This window comes from Ochlerotatus camptorhynchus, unplaced genomic scaffold (assembly GCF_037179485.1).
Source record: "Ochlerotatus camptorhynchus isolate MF236.1 unplaced genomic scaffold, CSIRO-AGI_Acam_v1.1 ptg000290l, whole genome shotgun sequence".
NCBI classification, from domain to species: Eukaryota; Metazoa; Arthropoda; class Insecta; order Diptera; family Culicidae; genus Ochlerotatus; species Ochlerotatus camptorhynchus.
The window spans coordinates 3,129,162-3,150,764 of NW_027040779.1; the positions used below are offsets into that span (position 1 = coordinate 3,129,162).

General features: G+C 39.8%; 1 protein-coding gene across 2 annotated transcripts in view; it reads left to right on the forward strand.

Annotated features, from left to right (window-relative positions):
- Nucleotides 1–21,603, forward strand: part of wake (wide awake) — a 618,276-nt gene that overhangs the window by 185,278 nt on the left and 411,395 nt on the right. For both annotated transcript variants that reach the window (XM_065228372.1, XM_065228375.1), the window contains exons 3-5: nucleotides 10,321–10,511; nucleotides 10,574–11,213; nucleotides 11,277–11,518. In XM_065228372.1, coding sequence (XP_065084444.1) covers nucleotides 10,321–10,511; nucleotides 10,574–11,213; nucleotides 11,277–11,518 — 1,073 coding nt within the window. The remainder of the gene's footprint in view (nucleotides 1–10,320; nucleotides 10,512–10,573; nucleotides 11,214–11,276; nucleotides 11,519–21,603) is intronic.

Consider the following 21,603-nt stretch of genomic DNA (forward strand, 5'->3'; position numbering starts at 1 on the left):
AAGGAAAGTTTCAGTTATAACGGCAATATGCACGTTATGAACTCTCAAAAAGTTAAATAGCTCGTCTTCATTATCTTTAAGAGATCGAGCATTCCAATTTACAATATTTAATGCTTTAAAATCCATTACCGAATTTTAAAGTCATGACAATATTATTTGCAAATTTTACTCCAGTTTGAATAGCATCAAACATGGAGTTAGATTTAAGCATATCAGAAATCATGTCAATTAATGAATTCTGTAAAAATTCCATTTTAGGGGCAGTAATGCTTCCTAAGTCAAAATTGTCAAAATTTCCGTTAGAACGTTGGTTAGTATTTTGATTTCTACCCGCTGCAATAGCAGCATAGGTAGCTCCATTAACTCGTTGAACATTGTTAGCAGCGAGGGGAGTAGGTACAGATGAAACATTTGAAGCACGGGAGATATTTGTACCTACGGGTACGAATGTAGAATTTGTTCCTCGCTGACCGTTGTTAACAGCAGAGGAATTTGTACCTGGTCGGAAACGTGGAGCGTTTCCTACCTGACGGTTAGAACGAGATTGTAGGATCGCTTTGCGAGTCTTACATTCCCAAAAATTGGATTTGTGGTTTTCACCACAATTTGAACATTTAAATTTCTTAGGATCTTCCTTCACAGGACATTCGTCCTTTGCGTGAGAGGAATCACCACAATTCATGCATTTAGCTGGCATGTAGCAATTTTTAGTTCCGTGACCCCATCCCTGGCACTTACGGCACTGGGTGAGGTTTTGGAAATTTCCTCCAGTCTTCCTGAAGTGTTCCCACTTCACTCGGACATGGAGCATAAGGCTAGCTTTTTCTAAGGCCTTAAGGTTGTTTAGTTCACTAGACTTGAAGTGAACTAAATAAAAATCATTAGAAATCCCGTTGCGCGAATCGCCAGGATGGGATTTCATTTTCATTTTGATTACTTGGAGTGGCACAATTCCAAGTAATTTTGCCAGTTCATCTTTGATCTGATCCAGGGATTCACCACTGGGCAGTCCTTTCATGACAACCTTGAACACACGTTCAGTTTTGGTGTCGTAAGTAAAAAATTTGTGCTTCTTCTCAGTAAGATACTTGAGAAGACATTTAAATCCGTCTAAGGTTTCAGCCAATACACGGCATTCACCCCGACGTCCAATTTGTAGTGAAAACTTAACTTTCACGAAATTCAAAAGTTCCATGCGAAGAGCATGGAAATCGGTAGTGGTTATCACAATAGGGGGAATCTTTTCCTTCTTGGCATTAAGCCGGGAAAGTTTACTAGAATTTTTCTTGGATGATGGATCATTCTCATCATCCGTGAGCAAATCAAATTGATTACTCAAATTAATTTCATCAGAAGGGGGGTCAAGAGTTTGCCCCTTTCTTTTGCGTTTAGGCGCCATGGCGGCAGTAAATTTTTATCCAAATCGACTTCCAAGCAGATTACTATAAGAATCTGAAGGATCGAAGAGGAATTTTCCAAATCGATATCCAAGAAGGATTACCTCGGGTAGGGTCCAAACAAGGATCGAAGAGGAATAAGAGTTGAACAAGGTAGAAAATTTTTACAGGTTGAGCACTGAAAAGTGCTGTTTAAATTTGTTGTAGCTTTAGGTAGTAGTAACACTTCCTTCAGCAAAAAGCAAATAGATCCGCACGGCAAGAGAGCACGATGCGGACTGATGGTAAAAAAGGTGCTAAGCGTCATCACAAGGTTCTTCGTGATAACCGCCATCCGTCGTCAGGTTCACCCTGGCGGTGTCAAACGTATCTCACGTATCAGACCGGAGATACGTTTGACACCGCCAGGGCGAACCTAACGACGGATGGCGGTTATCATGGTGTTTCGAAGGTGTTCCTGGAAAATGTGATCCGTGATGTGATAATAGATGATCGATCAATTAAAAGAGCTAAATGCTCTTCAAATTTGTTCCGTCCACTAGCGGTCCTTCGAAAAGCTTCCGTTCGTGCCCCTAAGCACAGAACCTTCTACTTTTTTATGCATTTTTAACAGAAATACACCAATTTGAAGTTGACCAATTTTTGCGCATTCCAGACTTTATATGCATGATTTTCATTAATGAATGTTTACCAAAACATCAGCATGTTAGTTTCTATTTGGGAAACTGCGTACCATGAACGTGGGTTATTCCACACGTGTATTAATACCGCGCACTCTACAATCGATTTGATTAAATTCGATCAATTTGGAAGTACATGTCATGTTATCTGTTGTCCTGTGTATTTTCTGTGTCCTGTCAAACAGTTACAACTGGTATTACTGCTCACGCAGAATAACCCATGCTCACGGTACATCCTATGTTAATTAATAAACTATATGTGTGGCCATTAATGCAGTTCATATGACATATTACCTGCACACTTCGAAATACCTAATCTTACACGTGACGGAATCCATCTTTGACATAAAGCGGAATCCATCTTTGTTGAGCTGAATTTCGCGTCTTTTATGAATCAATTTTATGTCAAAATTGACGCTCGTATATGTCAGTCTCAGAGCACTTAAATTTACATAAATTTGTCTAAGTGTGTATATTAACTTTCTTGCACGTCTTTTGGTCATTAGTTGACTTTAATAATCATCAATAGTAATTTGCCAGAAAGTACTTATAAGAGTATTTTCATCATGATAAAACTAGTGTATCTTTATGATAAAACTAAGCATTATATGTATGGGTAACATTAGGTAAACATTATTGTTCTAACGAAACAGGAGAGTTCAGTGATATCAAAAATAAAATTGGATGCTATAATTAATCACCTAGCTCTTACATCATTCTGTAAACTTGAGAAAAGGCCTGGAATGATCATTATTAAACGCTATTTATTCTAAAATCCTGAATATTAATTTAAAATGCGCAAGTATAAGAAAATGTGGGATGAAAATAGGTTTCTATATATGTATGTCCGCTAAATCAGGACTACGCTGTTTGGTAATTTTTGAACTACGGAACTGTTAAGCAACAGCTTACAATTCGATAAAAAATTTAAAAATTTGGAAATTTATTTAAAAAATGTACGGATGGATGTCGATTTTATTGATTTCATTCAAGTAACGGTCATTTGAAATATTTCCAATTTTTTTTTTTCAGATGTTCAAAAACCCGGCAAAATTTACGGACATCGGTGATCCGAATTCAGTGTGTAGCTAGAATTTTCAATACATACAGGTCCAAGCAATCGTTTCTGTTTTAACCCGAATGCAAACATTAACTCTAAACACACTTTCTTTCGCTGATCCATGTTTCTTGTGTGGGGAAATTGAGACAAAGGGTTGCTTCCACTCACTTGCTATAAAAAATGATTTTCTGAATTTTGAAATTAATGAAAGTTATAATGATATTTTGAACTTGTTAGATATAAGAAGATGTTAGAAAGGTAAGTATCTGACACATAAAACTTGTCAATTTCGCTTCCAGAGTGTAACAATCAGCGATATTATGATTCGTGAGCAACGGCGCCGGTGGTGTAGTGGTAAGCGTGATTACCTCTCACCTCAGTAGGCCTGGGTTCAATCCCAGTCGGCACCGCCGGGATGTTCTGAGGCATAACATCTCTGATCACGCCTTCCGGAAGTAAAGCCGTTGGTCCCCGGTTCATGAGTTGATGGGTCGATAGGTAGGGTCCAGGTGTGGGAGCTGCCTTCCTGGCACGTCGGTAGCATTGGTGCTCAGCACGGAAAACAAGATCGACGGAAAAAACAAACCAAAGGAAAAAAAAATGATTCGTGAGCACTCACGAGTAGTATAATCGCTAATTGTGACTATCTGAAAGCGAATTTGACAGGTTTTATGTGTCAAACACTTGCCTTTCAACCTCTTCTAGTATCTAATAAGTACAAAATATCATTATAACATCTAATGATTTCAAATTTCGGAAAATAATTTTTTTATAGCAAGTGAGTGGAAGCAAGCCTGTTGACTTTAAAATATTGAGGCAGGCTTGCTTCCACTCACTTGCTATTAAAACATGATTTTCTGAATTTTGAAATCATCATATGTTATAATGATATTTTGTAGTTGTTAGATACAAGAAGAGGTTGAAAGGCAAGTGTTTGACACATGAAACCTGTCAAATTCACTTTCAGAGAGTCACAATCAGCGATTTTATGACTCGCGAGCGCTCACTCTGAGTGAACACTCACGAATCATAAAATCGCTTATTGTAATACTCTGGTAGCGAAATTGACAGGTTTTATGAGTCAAACACTTGCCTTTCATCCGCTTTTTGTATCTAACAAATACAAAATATCATTATAAAATCGAATGATTTCAAAATTCAGAAAATCATTTTTTTTATAGCAAGTGAGTGGAAGCAACCCTGCATTGAGGTAATTCGTATTGTCATTAACGTTGTGAATATTCGTATATTGATGATATTGATGGCGAAATTGACGGTTTACATACATACAAAGTATTGACAAAGTGAAATTAAAATCAGCTTTTCATCAATACTTGTCATTAATCTTCATCTTTAAAATATCCTTTTCAATCATATTGTCAGTATGTTAATTTACTGTCAATATATTGATATGTGTAATGGGCGCTAAACACATAAAGCAACCAACGATACAGACAAAACGGTTTCTATGACTGCCATGACAAACTCGCTCTGTAACACAGCTCGATCGGAGTGGTAGAACGATAATGATATATTGCTTGCCTGCTTTGTTGCAATATACACGGCTGAGGACATAGCTTGATCTGAATCGAAAAAGACATAACAAAAAAAATCCCACACGTGTATCATCTTCGGCTTAACTTCGTGCAGCAACTTGCCAACAATTTGCTCGTTTCCTTCCACCGCCCCGAGTGAGCTGTGTCGCACGGGCTGCTTGTCATGAAAAAAAGGAAGAAGATTGTAGAAGGGATAGATTGATACAAATTATAATAGAAGGCCGAGCTAGGAAACTGAAAATATATTGACATTCATATTCAACTACTCAACTGAAGGAATTGTATTATTTGGAGTTGATACATTGGCGACGAGTGATGAAACGAAACCCGCAAGTTTGCCCACAAGTTCAATTTGACTTTATTGAAACTGCTCGAAGGTACTTGGGAAATCATCAATTCAGACGTGAACGAAAGGCAAAACAGCAAGACGAGCAACAAGGATCAGCAGTGGATTGGCCAGGACTTTTCATCAAGTCGTTTAAATTGTTTGAAGCATCAACATGTCCATGGTAGCCAAAGTTGTTTTCTTTATTTCTTTAGCAACTGATGGATGTTGAACTAAACTTAAACTAAATTAATCCTAAATGAACTGCAATCTACTTAACCTAAATGAACTAACTAAATCCTACAGCTAAACTTATAGTTAAAACTTAATCCTATAAATTGAAAGTGCTCTAAAATTATGTATCAGTAACCCTAATCCTAAGCCAGAGATGAAGAAAGAAATGAGTAGGATGCTGCGCGCATGCGCAACACACGATAGCGTCCACTTGTAGTGGTCATTTTGCCATTTGTACATAGATAGGAGATAAAACAAATTGTAAATATAGGATAGTACAAAATGTATCGTCGGAAGCGATACATCCCGTTTTCTGCTGTAGTCCGGTCGTAGATTAAAGAGAAAAGTAAACCCAATCCAGTAGTGCAATTGATTAACTATTTCCTTGAGTGATCCGAAAGTGTTCCTGTGACGACTATTAGCTTAAGTGGTCAAGCAGCATAAAGCAATCTCCGAATCGCGCGTTGTGTGCATAGTGCAAAAGTGCATCAGGAGCAGTTTGTATTACAAAGTGTCCGAGCAAGGTGGAGAAAATTGCAAACACTGGGACTAGTCCCCCCGGTGAATTCATCATACCAATCTTCTGGGCCGTCGATTGATAGACGGTGGAAAATCCTTCGAAAAGGAACGGGTAAGCCCCAGCAGCAACAGTTGTTTGAATTTCACTAGTACGACGTGTATATCGATTTGAAAGATGTGTAGTTTGGATTTATGTGTTTGTTTTAATAGAACCTAAATGAAGGGTATTGAAAAAAACCCCAGCCATTTAGGTAAATAAATGTAGGGAAATATAATTCCAGGTTATTTATCTGACAGCCCACTTAGATGAGGCTATTGAGTGTCTCTAAATGAAGGGAAAAAAAGTTTCAGGCCATTTAGAGAGTCAAATGAAGGGAACAATGATTCCAGACCATTTGACTGATCCTGTATACAAAAAAAGACAAAGGGAGCTTCGGGTTCCAGTCCGCTGTGTAAATTTATTTGGAATTAAATGTAATTTCACTTCAATTGGAAATAGATAAAACTAGTGAAAAATCAATCAATGAAGTTTTATGTGTACAAATGTAAATAAATATTTAGTAAATTTTGATAACACATCAATTTCAATATAGCAAATTTTGATCCCAATCTGGAAACGTTTATAGGAGCAGATGTAAACCCAGTCGGTCTCGGTGCTGTATTGTATCAGAAAACTGTGGCAGGATCACTGAAGATTATCAGTTACGCTTCCAAAACTTTATCGGATGTGGATCGTGGGGTTTAGCACTTGTATGGGTATCTGAAAAGCTTTATGGGATTTTTTCTGGCTTGTTACGGATCACAAACCTTTGCTAACCTTGGTAGAAAGATGAAAGCTTGATGTCGTATAACTACAAAGTAATACCTCAGCCGGGGAAAACAAACATTGCCGATCCATTTTCCCGGTTGTGCCAAGAAATGAACATTTGTAATCAAAGCTACGACGAGGAGAGCGAGAGAATCATACGTCTGGTATCTAACGATGCTTGTCCAGCGGCTATACATTTGAAGACCTTATTGATGCTACAAACCAAGATATTGAACTGGTAGACCTCATGCGATGGATGTCTTACCCTCTTAAAAGGTAGCCTAAAACTTTATCTAATTATAAAAAAAGTTCCAAATGATCGTTCCACGGATGGCAAGCTCATACTTAAGAATAACAGAATAATAATTCCCAATTGAAAGTTCATGAACTTGCTCTCGAACAACATTAAGGATGCGATGCAATGGAAAAACGTCTGAGGCAGAAAGTTTGGTGGAGTCCGTGAAAGTATATTGGTATCGGAAACAGATGTTGTACCAATGACAAGAAGTGTTGCCAGAAGGTCCTTGGCGTAAGTTGGCGTTGGATTTCACTGAAGTAGCTAATGGAGCCCATCTATTAGTTATTGTTGGTTACTTTTCAAGATATCCTGATATTGAGATTATGGCTTCAACCACGGCAAAGGCTATCATATTAAATTTAAGAACCATATTTTCAAGATAAGTATACCCTGAGGAAATTGTATGCGATAATGGTCCTCCTTTTGCATCAATTAAATTTTAGCAATTATGTAAGACAAGTGAGGTTAAAATCATGCACTCAATTCCATACGTAGTTCCAAAATGGTTTGGTAGAAAGACATTGGAGATTGGAAAAATGATTTACAGGATTTCCTATTAGCTTACCATTATACACCCATTCAATAACAAATGTAACTCCAGCAAAAGTTATGCTAGGAAGAAACTTGAAGGATAAAATACCTACGAATGTTCAAACCGAACATTCGAAGGTTTATAACAATGCGATAAATTACGATAAAGCGAAGAAAGAAAAGAAAAAATAATATGGAGATGCAAAAATGCGGGCGAAAGAATCAAGAATTGACGTTGGAGATCATGTGGTATTGAAAAATCTGGTGAAACGCTGCAAATTGGATACCAATTTCAATCCACAGTCTCATGTGGTTGTGAAGAAAAATTGAACAAGGCTCACCCTCAAGAAATTGTCCACGGGAATCGAATTTGATCACCATGTTAATCATGCTTAATTTTTGATTTCCAGTAATCCATGCAACACCGAAAGTATAGTTTTAGATGAAGTTCTCACCAACTTTGAAGATGTTCAGACTAATGAAGTAGAGGAAAAACAACGCTAGGTTCTGCAGGAAGTCAAAGCAAAAGACAGAAACGCAAACCGGAATATTTAAATGATTTTGAATTTTACAAAATTAATAAGCTACAATGAAAAACTAAATTATAATATGAATAAAATTAAAATTAAAAGGAAGAAGAGATGTAGTAGGCATATATTGATACAAATTTTAATAGAAGGCCGAGCTAGGAAACTTAAAATATGTTAACATTCATATTCAACTACCTAACTGAACAAGTTGAATTATTTGGAGTTGCTACAAAGATTGTATCATTATTGCTTTCCACTTCTGACATAGCGTTATCATTCGGTTCGTTGCACGCTTGTCATTTTGTCATTTGGAGATATTTTTTGATTCCTTGGTCGTGAATGTGTTTATATTCCTAAAAAAAAAATCCACAGAAAATTTGTCTCAATTTCATGAACTCTGTTTTCAAGATTCTGTAGCTTCCGAAAAACGAAAATTAAAAACAGGAAATTTATTTTATTACTGAAATAGGGGTATTTGCACTCTCTACCCCTTATGACAGCGCCCATTTAATTAATGATGCTGAGCAATAAATAATTCTTGAATGAATACATAATTAATGCAGCGCGCTCAAATCTCTGGCGTCAAGTGGCCGCAATTTTCAAATGCAAAACCATTCTTATCGAGCCTACGGCAAGATGGAGAAAGCAATTACGTTCACATTAATTTCCACTCCAAAGAACTAAACTCGAATCGAATGTACCCACTCCAGTCCCAACTAGGCCTATCTCATCGTTCGTCCGCACCGATTGCATCAGATCATTCTCGTACTATATCGAATATTATTTTCGGAAAGCTTACCGAAATTGGCTTCATCCGGTTATGTGCCTTATGGGTTGGCTGAGTATGATAATACAGTCTCCGGCAAGATCAAAGCTTACTTCATCCTTGCAGTACCAGCAGCACCAGTCAGTGGTAGTGGATCCTGATGGTAATCCAATCAAATCGAACACCATACCATGCACGAGGAAAAATGTATTTCTTCACCGCCTTGCCTGAAGAAAAAAAAACGCTTGCCGAGTGCTCCAAGAAAATCTTGGAACCAGGCCAACCGGGTGGCATGTGGAAGTGGCAGAACAGTTTGCCAATCTGAAAATCCTTGTTTGTTACCGACCCCAAACCGACCGACAAGTGTCTGTTTATTTTGAGGGACGCCGACCACAGAGTCTCTTTCGCCGGGTTGGAAACTTTCGCGAATGGCATGAAGAGCTGTGTTGTGGCGTAGGGTAGGATGGTGTAAAACGCACCGTTTAAGTAAAATCGTCAATTGCTTGCATATGGATGCTAAAAACAGGGAGACAGTAATTGTGTATGGTTCAGTACAATGTTTTCTACGAAGATCGAGTGATTTTAAACTCCAAAACGATGGTTTTTCATGGCATCAGAGCATTTTTTTAAATCGATAGGTATTCTAAATGATTATTCCTTAATTTTACATCAGAAAAAAATAAGGTCTCAATAGAGTGTTAAATTTAAATTAATAAAGCAAAACATCTATAAAATATACGAAAGTGTGAATTCGATCCAATCTTTTACGATATATGCTGTTAAAGGCATCATTTTTAGGCGATGATTCTAACAACTGTGTCCTGAAAAAGCATCTGAGGAAAAGTCATCGATGTTTTTCTACAAGTGGGCATTTTACCCCAGGGGTGCATTACGGGCTGTTCTCCCCTACTTTGTCAGGCTCAGTCAGAAGAGGACGTGAGGGGAAATAATGAGACAGAAAGCCTATTTTGCAGACATTGTTTGCCTATGATGATATCTCATACACGTCGGTAAACAGCTCTGGATGAGTTGTGTTAGCTGTAGTTGTAGTGGATGTATAGTTACGTATGTTTAACATATGTTTGCGAGATAAGTTCTGGTCAGAAAGGTTGTGGCAAAGAAGAATCGGTTTTACAGCTCTATTTGATCAACATGCAATAGACTGCCAGATCCAGCTTTCATCATCCCTCAAAGCTGTAATAAATATTTATAACTACACCGAAAACTAGTTATCCGAGCCGAAAATTTTCCTAGAGCCGGTGCCGAAAGCTTTGCGAACCATGTCTCCTCGGTCTGTTGGCAGTAGTGTCAGCAGAGCGGCAAAATTGAATTTTGAATCAATTCCAACGATATCAACAACAGCATAAATTTGACTCAGCAGCTCGTCCCACAGAGATTGCTTTACCATCAACCAACCTACGACTAGAGGAAGTAAGAATAAAATTCAATTTCCTCAACCTTCGAACCGATTTCCTCTTTTAGCCAGAAGGAAGCGAAACGTAGAATGTAAATTGATCTAACTCTGCTTGTTAAACTAAATTAGCATGATGATTTTTCATCTCACATGTGTGCGTCATTCGGACTAATTTTTGGTTAACTTTTTCCATTTATTACAGAACACTTCAGAACATCAACGAGCCCGGCGCTGGAACACGTTCCCTGTACGGTTCCCGTCCCACGGAAAAGAAAGCCCGCCTCTCCCGTTCCCTAACGCTTCCTGTTCTGTTCAACTTTCCCGGCGCCAATGCCTTCGTCGGTCGACTTCAGCAGCAACCGCAGCCGCTGGAGGCCTTCAAAACTTCCTCCAGTAAGCTATCCAAAGTAAACTATCACCTGAAGTCACTCAGCGCTCCTTCTTCTTTCCCACAGACAACTTCCTGTACGAGTCGAAAATCGCCGCTGGCTCCAGCACTACCCCAGTTAGCGCCAACAGTCCCAAGATTCTACTTACCGCGGATGACACTTCGTTCGACTATCGGCGCAAGTCATCCGGTGGAAGTTTGTTCACGCCCAGCGGTGGAGCTCCTTCGGTAGCACCGGCTGAACCGCACATTTACGATTTCGACGAGAAGCGCTCCAGTGGGGATGGTTCGGTTGTGATAAGCGTTACTTCACCGACTGCCTACCAGATCCCGACGTCCAAATCGCTAGGACTGAACAGCTTCAACTTTGTGAACCTTCAGAATGCAGCCAACACGGCACCGTCGAGTGCCTATAACAGCAGTAACTTCAATACCGGTAATAGCAGCCTAATAGGTAGTGGTAACAGTAGCACTAGTTTTAGCAGTAGTATCAAACGGGGTAGCGACGCAACGGCGTACGGCTCGTCCGCATCCGCACAGCTCATTAGCAATAGTACCAACAATGCCATCTACCGGCTGGCCCGGATCATCAATCAGACAACGAAATCGCCGACCTCGCCGGGAATGGGCGGAACCGGACCGCAAGGCCCTGGACTGCTACACCACCAGGCCAACGATGACTCGGCGCGGAGGCTATCCTGGGAAAGGTGAGCTCCTTCGTTTCCCATCAAATAACTAGTTCTTGAAAATGTCCCCTTCACTCCACCTAGGCGCGACAAGGACAGCAAGCGCATTCCTCGCTCGTCCAGCATCGACTCGATGGTGGACGCCGTTTGGAGCGAGTTTCCGTCGTCAGCTCCCGGCAGTGCGCGCAATTCGGTATCGAACCAGTCGTCCCAGTCAACGTCGAATGTTCCCTCGAGCCTGAATATTTTTCTCAGTTCGAACCGACGGGAGAGTATGCTCAGCCCATCGTCCAACCGGCGGTCCAAGCATCAGCGGGGAATTTCCGGTAAGTGTATTTTTTGCAAATGACAGCGGCGTAGTCTGGCGTGAGCCTTTTCCTGCCGATTAAAAAATTAAGTGTACTCCACAAATGAGATCTATTGATATAGTTTTTCGATGTAGGACTACGTCTGTGATTTTTATATGGGGGTTCACTATGTGAAAACCGAAAATGGAACATATAACAAAATTATGTAAGATTTTGGCCGTTAATAACTCAGCTGCCCCTGGATCAATTTCAATAATTTTATCACCAATCGATCAGATATATTTCTACGCATCTGTAACATCTAAGACTTTATCATTTTTCATAATGTCACTATTGAAAATTGCACGAATGTGCAACTGTTGCTTTGATAATTAAAATTATCACCGATTGCCTGCGAAAAGATTTCCCTAACACAGATTTCAAACTTGGATTCCATCCGGTCTCACCAAACGGTGTTTATTCAATCACCGCGTGGTGAGCGGTGGTGTATTCCAGTACACAACGGTAGGCTTCCCGCAAGCAGCTAGCTATCAAGGCTGACCTTAACCGCTGATCGGATTCAGTTCCAATCACCGTGTGTGGTGGTGTCCGGTCGTCGGCATCAGCTGCAGTAGCAGCACTGGTTTCGGCGCGTAGCGTTGAACATTGTTCTCCAGTTCACAATGAAAGGCAGCCTGCAAGCAGTAAGCTGCAGCCCACATGAGCATCCATAGAAGGAGGAAGAAGCCGCTCCGCTATTGATCGGAATCAGTAGCTCTTGGTGAGTCGCTGTGGGCCATCTATGCCAATCGCGTCACCCTCATTCCAAACAACATACAGCTCATTAGCCTCATCTGTGTTAAACACTCTAATAGCTCAGCATTACTCAACCATCACGACAAAACGACCACCATAAATTTGTAAAATTTATGTACATTTGCCAAGGTCATCAATCGGATGTCAGCTCCTATATGAAGATAGAGCTGGAATTAGGGCGTAACAGCTTTTGTAAACAATGACTTCTTTCGATGATTTCGTGAAAGACAAGGCTCGCCCACGCAAATCAACATCACCATCAGGTAGGGTAAGACTTCCTCTACCCGACGGTAATGTTGGTTTGCGTGGGTGTACCTTGAATTCCTAAAAATCACCGAGAGAAGTCATTGTTTACAAAAACTGTTACGCCTAATTCCAGCTCTATCTAGATATGTTTAAATTTAACATACCATGAACTTTACAGCAACATTGGACGTGCTTTTTAAAAAACCAAAGTCGGTCGCGGCATGAAAGTGGTCTGATTTTGATCCAGAGATGATGGATTTTAATTCTTAATACGCCAATCGATAGGAATTTTTGCTCCGTATCTGTTAAAATTAAGACTTTAATTTTTCAAAATGTCACTATTGAAAATTAAACGAATGTGAAACTGTTGCTATGATAATTGCACAACTGTTGCTGCGAAAAGCGATTTCCCAAACACAGATTTCAAAGTTGAGTTCCATCCGTTCTCCCAAACGGTGTTTATTCAATCACCGCGTGGTGAGTAGTGGTGTTTTCCAGTACACATCGAAAGGTTGCCTGCAAGCAGCGAGATGCAGCTCACATGAGCATCCATAGAAGGATGATGAAGCCGCATCGCTATTGATCGGAATCAGTAGCTCTTCGGGAGTTGCTGTGGGCCATCTATGTCAAGCGCTTCATTTTAAACAGTACAAACAGAGAGAACCCCGCTCAAATCCCTATCCCTATATATAATGAAACATAAATAAATTTTATTTAAGAAAAAACATTATATTCAGCGTCCTTGAGAAGTATAAATAAATTGAATCGTGAATAGCAGTTCCAGGCCAAATGCAAGAGAATGATATTTTTTAACTCGATCTTCTCCGATTCGCAACTTTGCGTAATTGTTTGTTATGGTCAATGATTCACCATTTTTGCTAAGTTTAGGCCAATTTTAATGATGCAAAATTTTCGTCTTTGAATTTCTTAAACTGGCCACCAATTTGTTGTACCCGATCTGTCTTCATGGATTCCGGAATTTCCCTGCTTCCTTAAAATGCAAACTAGCCTCTTAGGTGGGTGTGAAAGTTTTGTGATAGCTTTCTTCAAAATAATCCGAGAGAGCACTGCGAGCGCCAACTGATAGACGGATTTTATTTTTTCCTCTACGAATTATATAAAACTTCGAATAATTGTTCACAAGCAAGTTTACTCAACATATATCTATGAATTTGTGTTACTCGGGAAGTTTGAGCCAACATTCGGCCATTTGGCACTCGACAATGTTTTTTTTAAATGGCGTATTCAACACCAGCACGTCTGAGACAAAGTTGTAGGAAACTGGATTTTGTTCATTAAGGAAAATTTAACATTTTTGATAATTGAAAGCTTATTAACATAAGTTCAAAAAACTTAAATACGTTCTTTTTTGACGTAGGACTACGTCTTTCGCGAAGGGTGCCAATCCAGGGAAATGCAACGAAAATTTGTCAGGCTTTAAATGCTAACAACTTGGCCAATAATCAATGGATTTTGATGATTTGTATGTCGATCGATTCGGAAGTTTAATAAGATTTGTGTGTAGCGTCACCAGTGGTGTAGTGGTAAGCGTGATTGCCTCTCACCCCAGCAGGCCTGGGTTCAATCCCAGTCGGCGCTGCCGGGATGTTCTGCGGCATAACATCTCTGATCAGGGAAGTAAAGCCGTTGGTCCCCGGTTCATGAGTTGATGGGTCGATAGGTAGGGTCCAGGTGTGGGAGCTACCTCCCTGGCGTCGATAGCATTGGTGCTCAGCACGGAAAACTAGGTCGACGGTAAACAAATCAAGAAAAAAAAATTTGTGTGGTATGTCACACATTATAAATGATAAATATTTAAAAAGCTAAAACTTAAGAAATATGGAAAAATTCTAATTTCTTCGACCGCAAGGTGCTCACCCCTATCACAGCCATTAGAAAATTGGTCCCTAACAATACAAGCCGAAGCCGCATAATCATTCAGCGTTGCACGTTGGACGGTCGACCTCGAACTTGTTCGCTACAGCGTGGACATTGTAGCATTTTTTCTATTCGTAAAAAGTTTGACTGCGTCAGTCCTATGTGCCTACGGTTTCGTCCCCTCCCCCGGGACTATCGTGGCGTCGAGATGACGCCCCATCATCAAATGAAAACGAAGAGCTGCTCACAACAGAGGAACACATAACCATCATGACAGAAGCAATCATCATAAAGCGATCTTGCAAAACCAGAACCGAGCAGATTCTTGCTGCATCACGTTTCATCGACAATTATGGACCGTGAAGCTATCAAGATCGCCAACTAGAACGCTTGTTCGCTCAAGAGCAAGAACATCGAGTTCGTTCACTTCCTCAACGAACGAAACATCGACATCATCACTGAAACCCACCTGAAACCGGAGGTAAACGTCTACCTTGCTGACTTTCGGCTTCTAAGACTTGACCGAACCAGCTCCGGGGGAAGAGGAGTGACCATTACTGTAAACATCTGCTGGCGGCTTCTGCCGAGCTTCCAGCTGAAAACCATCGAAGCTTTAGGGGTAGAAGTCTCCACTCCTGTCGGTCCTATCACCATCATTGCGACCTACTGCCCCAAGCAAGTCACCATCAGGGACGGGTCGGCAGCACCTACGGAGGGATATCATCAGACTAACTCGATGGTGCGAAAAGTACATCATTGCGGGCGACCTGAACACCAAACACCAGACTTGGGCCAAATGTCGACGCAATCAATACAGCACAATCCTGCAAGAGGCTCGCTACACCATATTAGCGCCGGACTCTCCCTACCGGTTGAGCCGGTCTGGCGTACACTCCTCCATCGACATATTCATCAGCAACATGGGAGACTACATCTCGCTACCTTCAACCCACCAAGAGCTACGCAACTACCATCATGTCAGCTGGGAGCAGTTCCAACACTGTGTCGACTCCACTGTCGACTACGGTGTCCTTCCGGAGACGCCCGAAAACGTTGACCGGTGTCTGCGTTCCATCGAGGAGGCGATATCCCGGGCCAGGGAACAACACGTGCCAGTAACCAGACAGGATCAGACTCCGTAACTCCATCCGAAGGCTGTATAAGCGTTCTGGTTTGCGTGTCTTGAAAACCCATTGCTACCATCTTACAAAAATCATCCAAGCCAGGATGCTGGACCTTAGAAATCAGGATTTTGCTATCAAGATCCGCTCCCTCACAGGTTGTGCAAAGCCCTTCTGGAAACTAACGAAAATCCTTAAAAATAAGCCAAGGCCCATTCCACCACTGACCTCACTGGACCGTCCCGGCGACCCAGTAGTTCATCTGATAACTCCTGAAGAGAAGACTGATGCGATAGGTCAACACTTCGTCAGCTCCCATAATCTCGGACAACACATCGTCAACCCTCACGAAGCTGAGGTTGCTGAAAATGCAACCAATCTTCATCAGATTCCCAATATTTTTTCTGAGGAATCCGAGATTACGGCTGACGAACTGTGACGAACAAATCATCTAAAAACATGAAGGCTCCAGGTTTGGACAACATCCTGAATCTGGAACTCAAACACTTGAGGTTCCAGATTCTACAACCATCTGGCACTGATTTTTAATCTGTGCTCCTGACTTGGCTACTTCCCCTCGTGTTGGAAGTCAGCTAAAGTCATACCCATCCGGAAACCTGGGAAGGATCCGTCCTCTCCTTCAAGTTATCGACCAATCAGCCTTCTCTCAGGGGTATCGAAAGAGCAGTCTACCACCGGCTTCTAACATCTGCCGAAGAAAAAAACTTGTTACTCGAGGAACAGTTTGGATTTCAGAAAGGTCGTTCGACCGTCCACCAGCTGACTCGAGTAACAAACATTCTCAGACGGAACAAGTCTGTTTCGAAAACATCTGCCATGGCGTTGTTGGACGTTGAAAAAACGTTCGACAATGTCTGGCATGATGGCCTGGTGTTTGAATTGCAGCAGTACGGTCTTCCAATCTTCCTAGTGAAGATAATAAATAACTATCTATCCAACAGGACGTTCCGAGTCTCTCTGAATGGCATCACATCGGATGCTTCCAACATCGGTGCCGGGGTTCTACAAGGAAGCATCCTTGGTCCCATTCTATTCAATCTGTTCACCTCCGATATGCCGGTTCTCCCTGATGGTGGATCATTGTTTCTGTTCACAGATGACACATCCATCGCCTACAAGGGTAGGGTTATCGGAGCTCTGACTGCCACACTTCAGAGAGGCCTGGACGTCCTCTCTGAATATTTCAACAACTGGAAGATCCGTATCAACGCGGCAAAGACCCAGGTTCCGTTTTTATAATAATAAGATCTTCCTGAACGGCACAGTGGTGGAATGGTCGAAAGAGGTAGTCTCCATAGGTCTAACATTAGACGGCAAGCTGATTTTCAGGGAGCACGTTGACAAAACCAAAACCAAGTGCAACATCTTGATAAGATCATTGTATCCACTCATCAGCATGAGGTCTACCTTGTCCCTGAAAAATAAGCTTTCTGTCTACAAACAAATCATCCTTCCCGTAATAGAATACGGGATTCCAATCTTAAGATTCCGAGAATGATCGTCAATAGTCCATCGCGGACTAGAAACTCTGAGGTCCACCGCCTGGCTGGTCTTCAGACACTGGAGTTACGGAGAGCTAACTCCATCGCTAGGTTCAGAGATTGCTGTAGGCGATCCGATCAACAGATCATCAGGGATCTGGCACGTTAGGCTAGGTTAAGCTAAGTTAGGTTAAGTAGGTAGAATAACAAATTAAACCATTTAAATCAAACATTCTTCACAAGAAGAGAATTGTAAAACATTACAGAGAGTGAATAACGTTTACTCAGTTGTGAGTCACCTTTACTCATTCGTATGAAAATTTTTCTTAAAGCATACACACTTAGAAATTATTATTTTTACATGAGACGTAATTCAGCTCTAACGTAAATCATGGAACGTAAACAAACATGGCATGTAAAATTAAGTGACCTGAAACTGAAACATATGTAGTGTGTAGGTTATTCAACGCATGAGTAACCAACGATTAAAAAAAAAATCTCCATACAAATCAGTAAAAGAGACTCATTCTCTGAGTAATATTCATTTTCAATGTATTTAGCTTCCCATCTTGGCTTGAAATTGGATATTGGATAGTCAAGCTCAGTTTGCACAATTTGCATCAAATTCCATGTTTTAACTGGACAGCACGGCCAGAAAGCAGGTTTCTGTATTCAGTGAAGTTATTCGGATGGACAATACCTATCGCATGATTGGATTCTTAGTTAGAATTCACTCACCATGCAGCACTAGTAACATTTGATTCAAAAGACTTGTTTAAGCAGTCTACATTCACTGAAAACGAATCTTATTCAGAGAGTGAGTCACTTTTACGTAGGTTACTCATGCGCTGAGTGAGCAACGCTTTTAGAAATGTATTTATCCTTGAAAAATGAGCAAAAGTTACTATTGTGTTTCGACTAGATAGGAGATGGCTATCTCTAGTAATGTTATTCAGATGGATAAGACCTATTGTTTACTGGACACAGGGTGACCAGTGAACCGGGGAATCGGGAAAAAGCCGGAAATTCTAAATCACCGGGAGAAGTCCGTGTATTTCGATGATGAACCGGGATAAAATATACTTCGTCCTCTCTTTGAAAAATAATAATCTTCTCAACTACTAGATTTTCAAGATACAATCACTTTGAAGAACTTATTCGATAATTTTGAAGAAAATTCCAAAGAAATTTAGAGGAAATTTTAGAATGAATTCTAGAGGTAAGGTAAGATACAAATTCCAATGGAGTTTTTGAAAGTATTTTTTATAGAGTTTTGACTACTTGGGGTTGTCAATTGCTTATGTTCAAATTAGAATTATTAGGTGGTTCTGTGTGAAATAACATGATGATTGTAAAGAGGATTACAGGTTGTTTCATCTTCGATAAAAAAATTAAAATCGTATAAAAGTACTTTTGCTAATCACAAAATCGAAATCCTCGTTAGTATCGTTAAAAGCTCGCAGACAAGCGTCGAATTAATTGTTGAAACCGTAACCAGTCCGGTGAGCCGGCACAGCGACAAATTGTGAGCTCCTCAACTGTCGGGGTGGAACGTATAGAGGGACATCCTGTAGTAGTTGAGGACAATCAATGTTGCCACGCAGTAAGTCGAAAATAACTAGTTGCTGAATGTTTGTGCGCCTAGGTGCTCCAGTTACTACAGTAACTTACCAGCCTTAATTGTTATGATATATATCTAAGTGTTTTTACATTATTCCTGTCTTGGCAATTCAGTATTTTAAACAGGTTTTTTAATCCTGCATGTCAGTATAACAATTGATATCTTCAAACTAAAAACTAAAACTAAATCTTATCTAAGTATAAAGGGAATTAATCGTTGCAATTGAGGATTGCAACGATTTTTGCCTGAAATTATTAATTATTTTGTTGGACATTTGTTCTAAAATCTCAACATTCGAAATTCTATGTACCTCGGTAGTACTGTACCAGGGAGGCAACTTCAAAATCATTTTCAGAACTTTGTTCTGAATCCTTTGAAGTGCTTTTTTCCTGGTAGTGCAGCAACTAGACCATATTGGCACAGCATAAAGCATGGCCGGTCTAAAAACTTGTTTAAATATTAGAAGTTTATTCGTCAGGCAAAGTTTGGATTTCCTGTTTATAAGAGGATACAAACATTTGATATATTTGTTACATTTGGCTTGAATGCCCTCAATGTGATCTTTAAAAGTTAATTTTTGGTCAAGTGTTAATCCAAGATATTTCACTTGGTTTGACCAGGAAATTGGAACTCCGTTCATAGTGACTATGTGACTACTACTAGGTTTCAAAAAGGAAGCTCTAGGCTTATGTGGAAATATTATAAGTTGAGTTTTGGAAGCGTTGGGAGAAATCTTCCATTTTTGTAAATAAGAAGAGAAAATATCTAAACTTTTCTGAAGTCTGCTGCAAATAACACGAAGACTTCTTCCTTTAGCGGAAATGCCTGTGTCATCAGCGAACAAAGATTTGTGGCAACCCTGAGGCAAATCAGGGAGGTCCGAAGTGAAAATGTTATACAGTATAGGCCCAAGAATGCTACCCTGAGGAACTACTGCTCTAACAGGTAGTCGATTAGATTTGGAATTTTGATAATTTACCTGCAGAGTTCTGTCAGTTAAATAATTTTGAACTAATTTCATAATATAAAGTGGAAAATTAAACATTTTCAATTTTGCAATCAAACCTTCATGCCAAACACTGTCGAATGCTTTTTCTATGTCTAGAAGAGCAACTCCAGTTGAGTAACCTTCAGATTTGTTTGAACGAATTAAATTGGTAGCTCTTAAGAGTTGATGAGTAGTTGAATGCCCATGGCGAAATCCAAACTGCTCATCTGCAAAAATTGAGTTCGTATTGATGTGAAGCATCATTCTATTTAAAATTATCTTTTCAAAAAGTTTACTTATTGAAGAAAGCAAACTTATTGGACGGTAGCTAGAAGCTTCAGCTTGATTTTTATCCGGCTTCAAAATTGGAACAACTTTTGCATTTTTCCATTTATCACGAAAGTATGCCAAATGGAAACATCTGTTAAATAATTTTACCAAGAAAGACAAGGTACTCTCTGGGAGTTTTTTGATGAGGATATAGAAAATTCCATCATCATCTGGAGCTTTCATATTTGAAACTTTTTAGTTATAGACCTTACTTCGTCCAAATCAGTCCCCCAGGAATCATCAAAAATATTTTCCCAATAGAAAATATTCAGAAAATTCCGAGCAACCTGATTCTCAATAAGACTAGTAAGACCCAAACTGAAATTATGGGAACTCTCGAATTGCTTAGCAAGTTTCTGAGCTTTTTCCAAATTTGTGATCAAAATTTTACCACCTTCTTTAAGCGCTGGAATAGGCTTTTGAGGTTTTTTCAAAATTTTTGTAAGTTTCCAAAAGGATTTGGAACTCGGGTCTAAATTAGAAACATTATTTTCAAAACTTTTGTTCCTCAGGGCAGAGAATCGCTTTTTAATTTGTTTTTGCAAATCCCGCCAGATAACTTTCATGGCAGGATCACGTGTTCTTTGATATTGTCTCCTACGGACATTTTTAAGACGGATCAAGAGCTGAAGATCGTCGTCTATTATAATTGAATCGAATTTAACCTCGCATTTTGGTACTGAGGCAGCTCTTGCTTCAACTATAAAAGTAGTCAGAGATTCAAGAGCATAATTAATTTCATCTTTGGTTTGCAAAGGAATGTTTGGATCGAAGTTATATTCCATAAAGGTTCGATATTGCTCCCAATCAGCTATATGGTAATTGAAAGTAGAGCTGTTGGGATTAGAAATTATTTCTTGAGATATTTCAAAAGTTACTGGAAGGTGATCAGAACCGAAGTCAGCATGGGTAACCAATTGGCTACAAAGTTGACATGAATCAGTTAAGACCAAATCAATAGTTGAGGGATTTCTTGCAGAAGAAAATCATGTTGGGCTGTTTGGATATTGAATAGTGTAATAACCTGCAGAACAATCATCAAACAGAATATTACCATTGGAATTGCTTTGAGCATTATTCCATGAGCGGTGTTTTGCATTAAAATCAACAATAATGAAGAATTTAGACCTACGACGGGTAAGTTTCTGGAGGTCACCCTTGAGAAAATTCTTTTGCTGGCCAACGCATTGGAATGGCAAATAGGCAGCTATAAACGTAAGTTGTCCAAATTTTGTTTCAACAGAAACTCCCAAAGTTTCAAAAACTTTGGTTTCAATTGAAGAAAGAATTTTATGTTTGATTCGTCTATGAATAATGATGGCAACGCCACCACAGGGTCCATCAAGACGATCATTTCTATAAATTAAATAATTTGAGTCCTTCTTAACCTTATGGCCAGGTTTAAGGAACGTTTCAGTTATAACGGCAATATGCACGTTATGAACTCTCAAAAAATTTAAATAGCTCGTCTTCATTATCTTTAAGAGATCGAGCGTTCCAATTTAAACTATTTAATGCTTTAAAATCCATTACTGAATTTTAAAGTCATGACAATATTATTTACAAATTTTACCCCAGTTTGAATAGCATCAAACATGGAGTTAGATTTAAGCATATCAGAA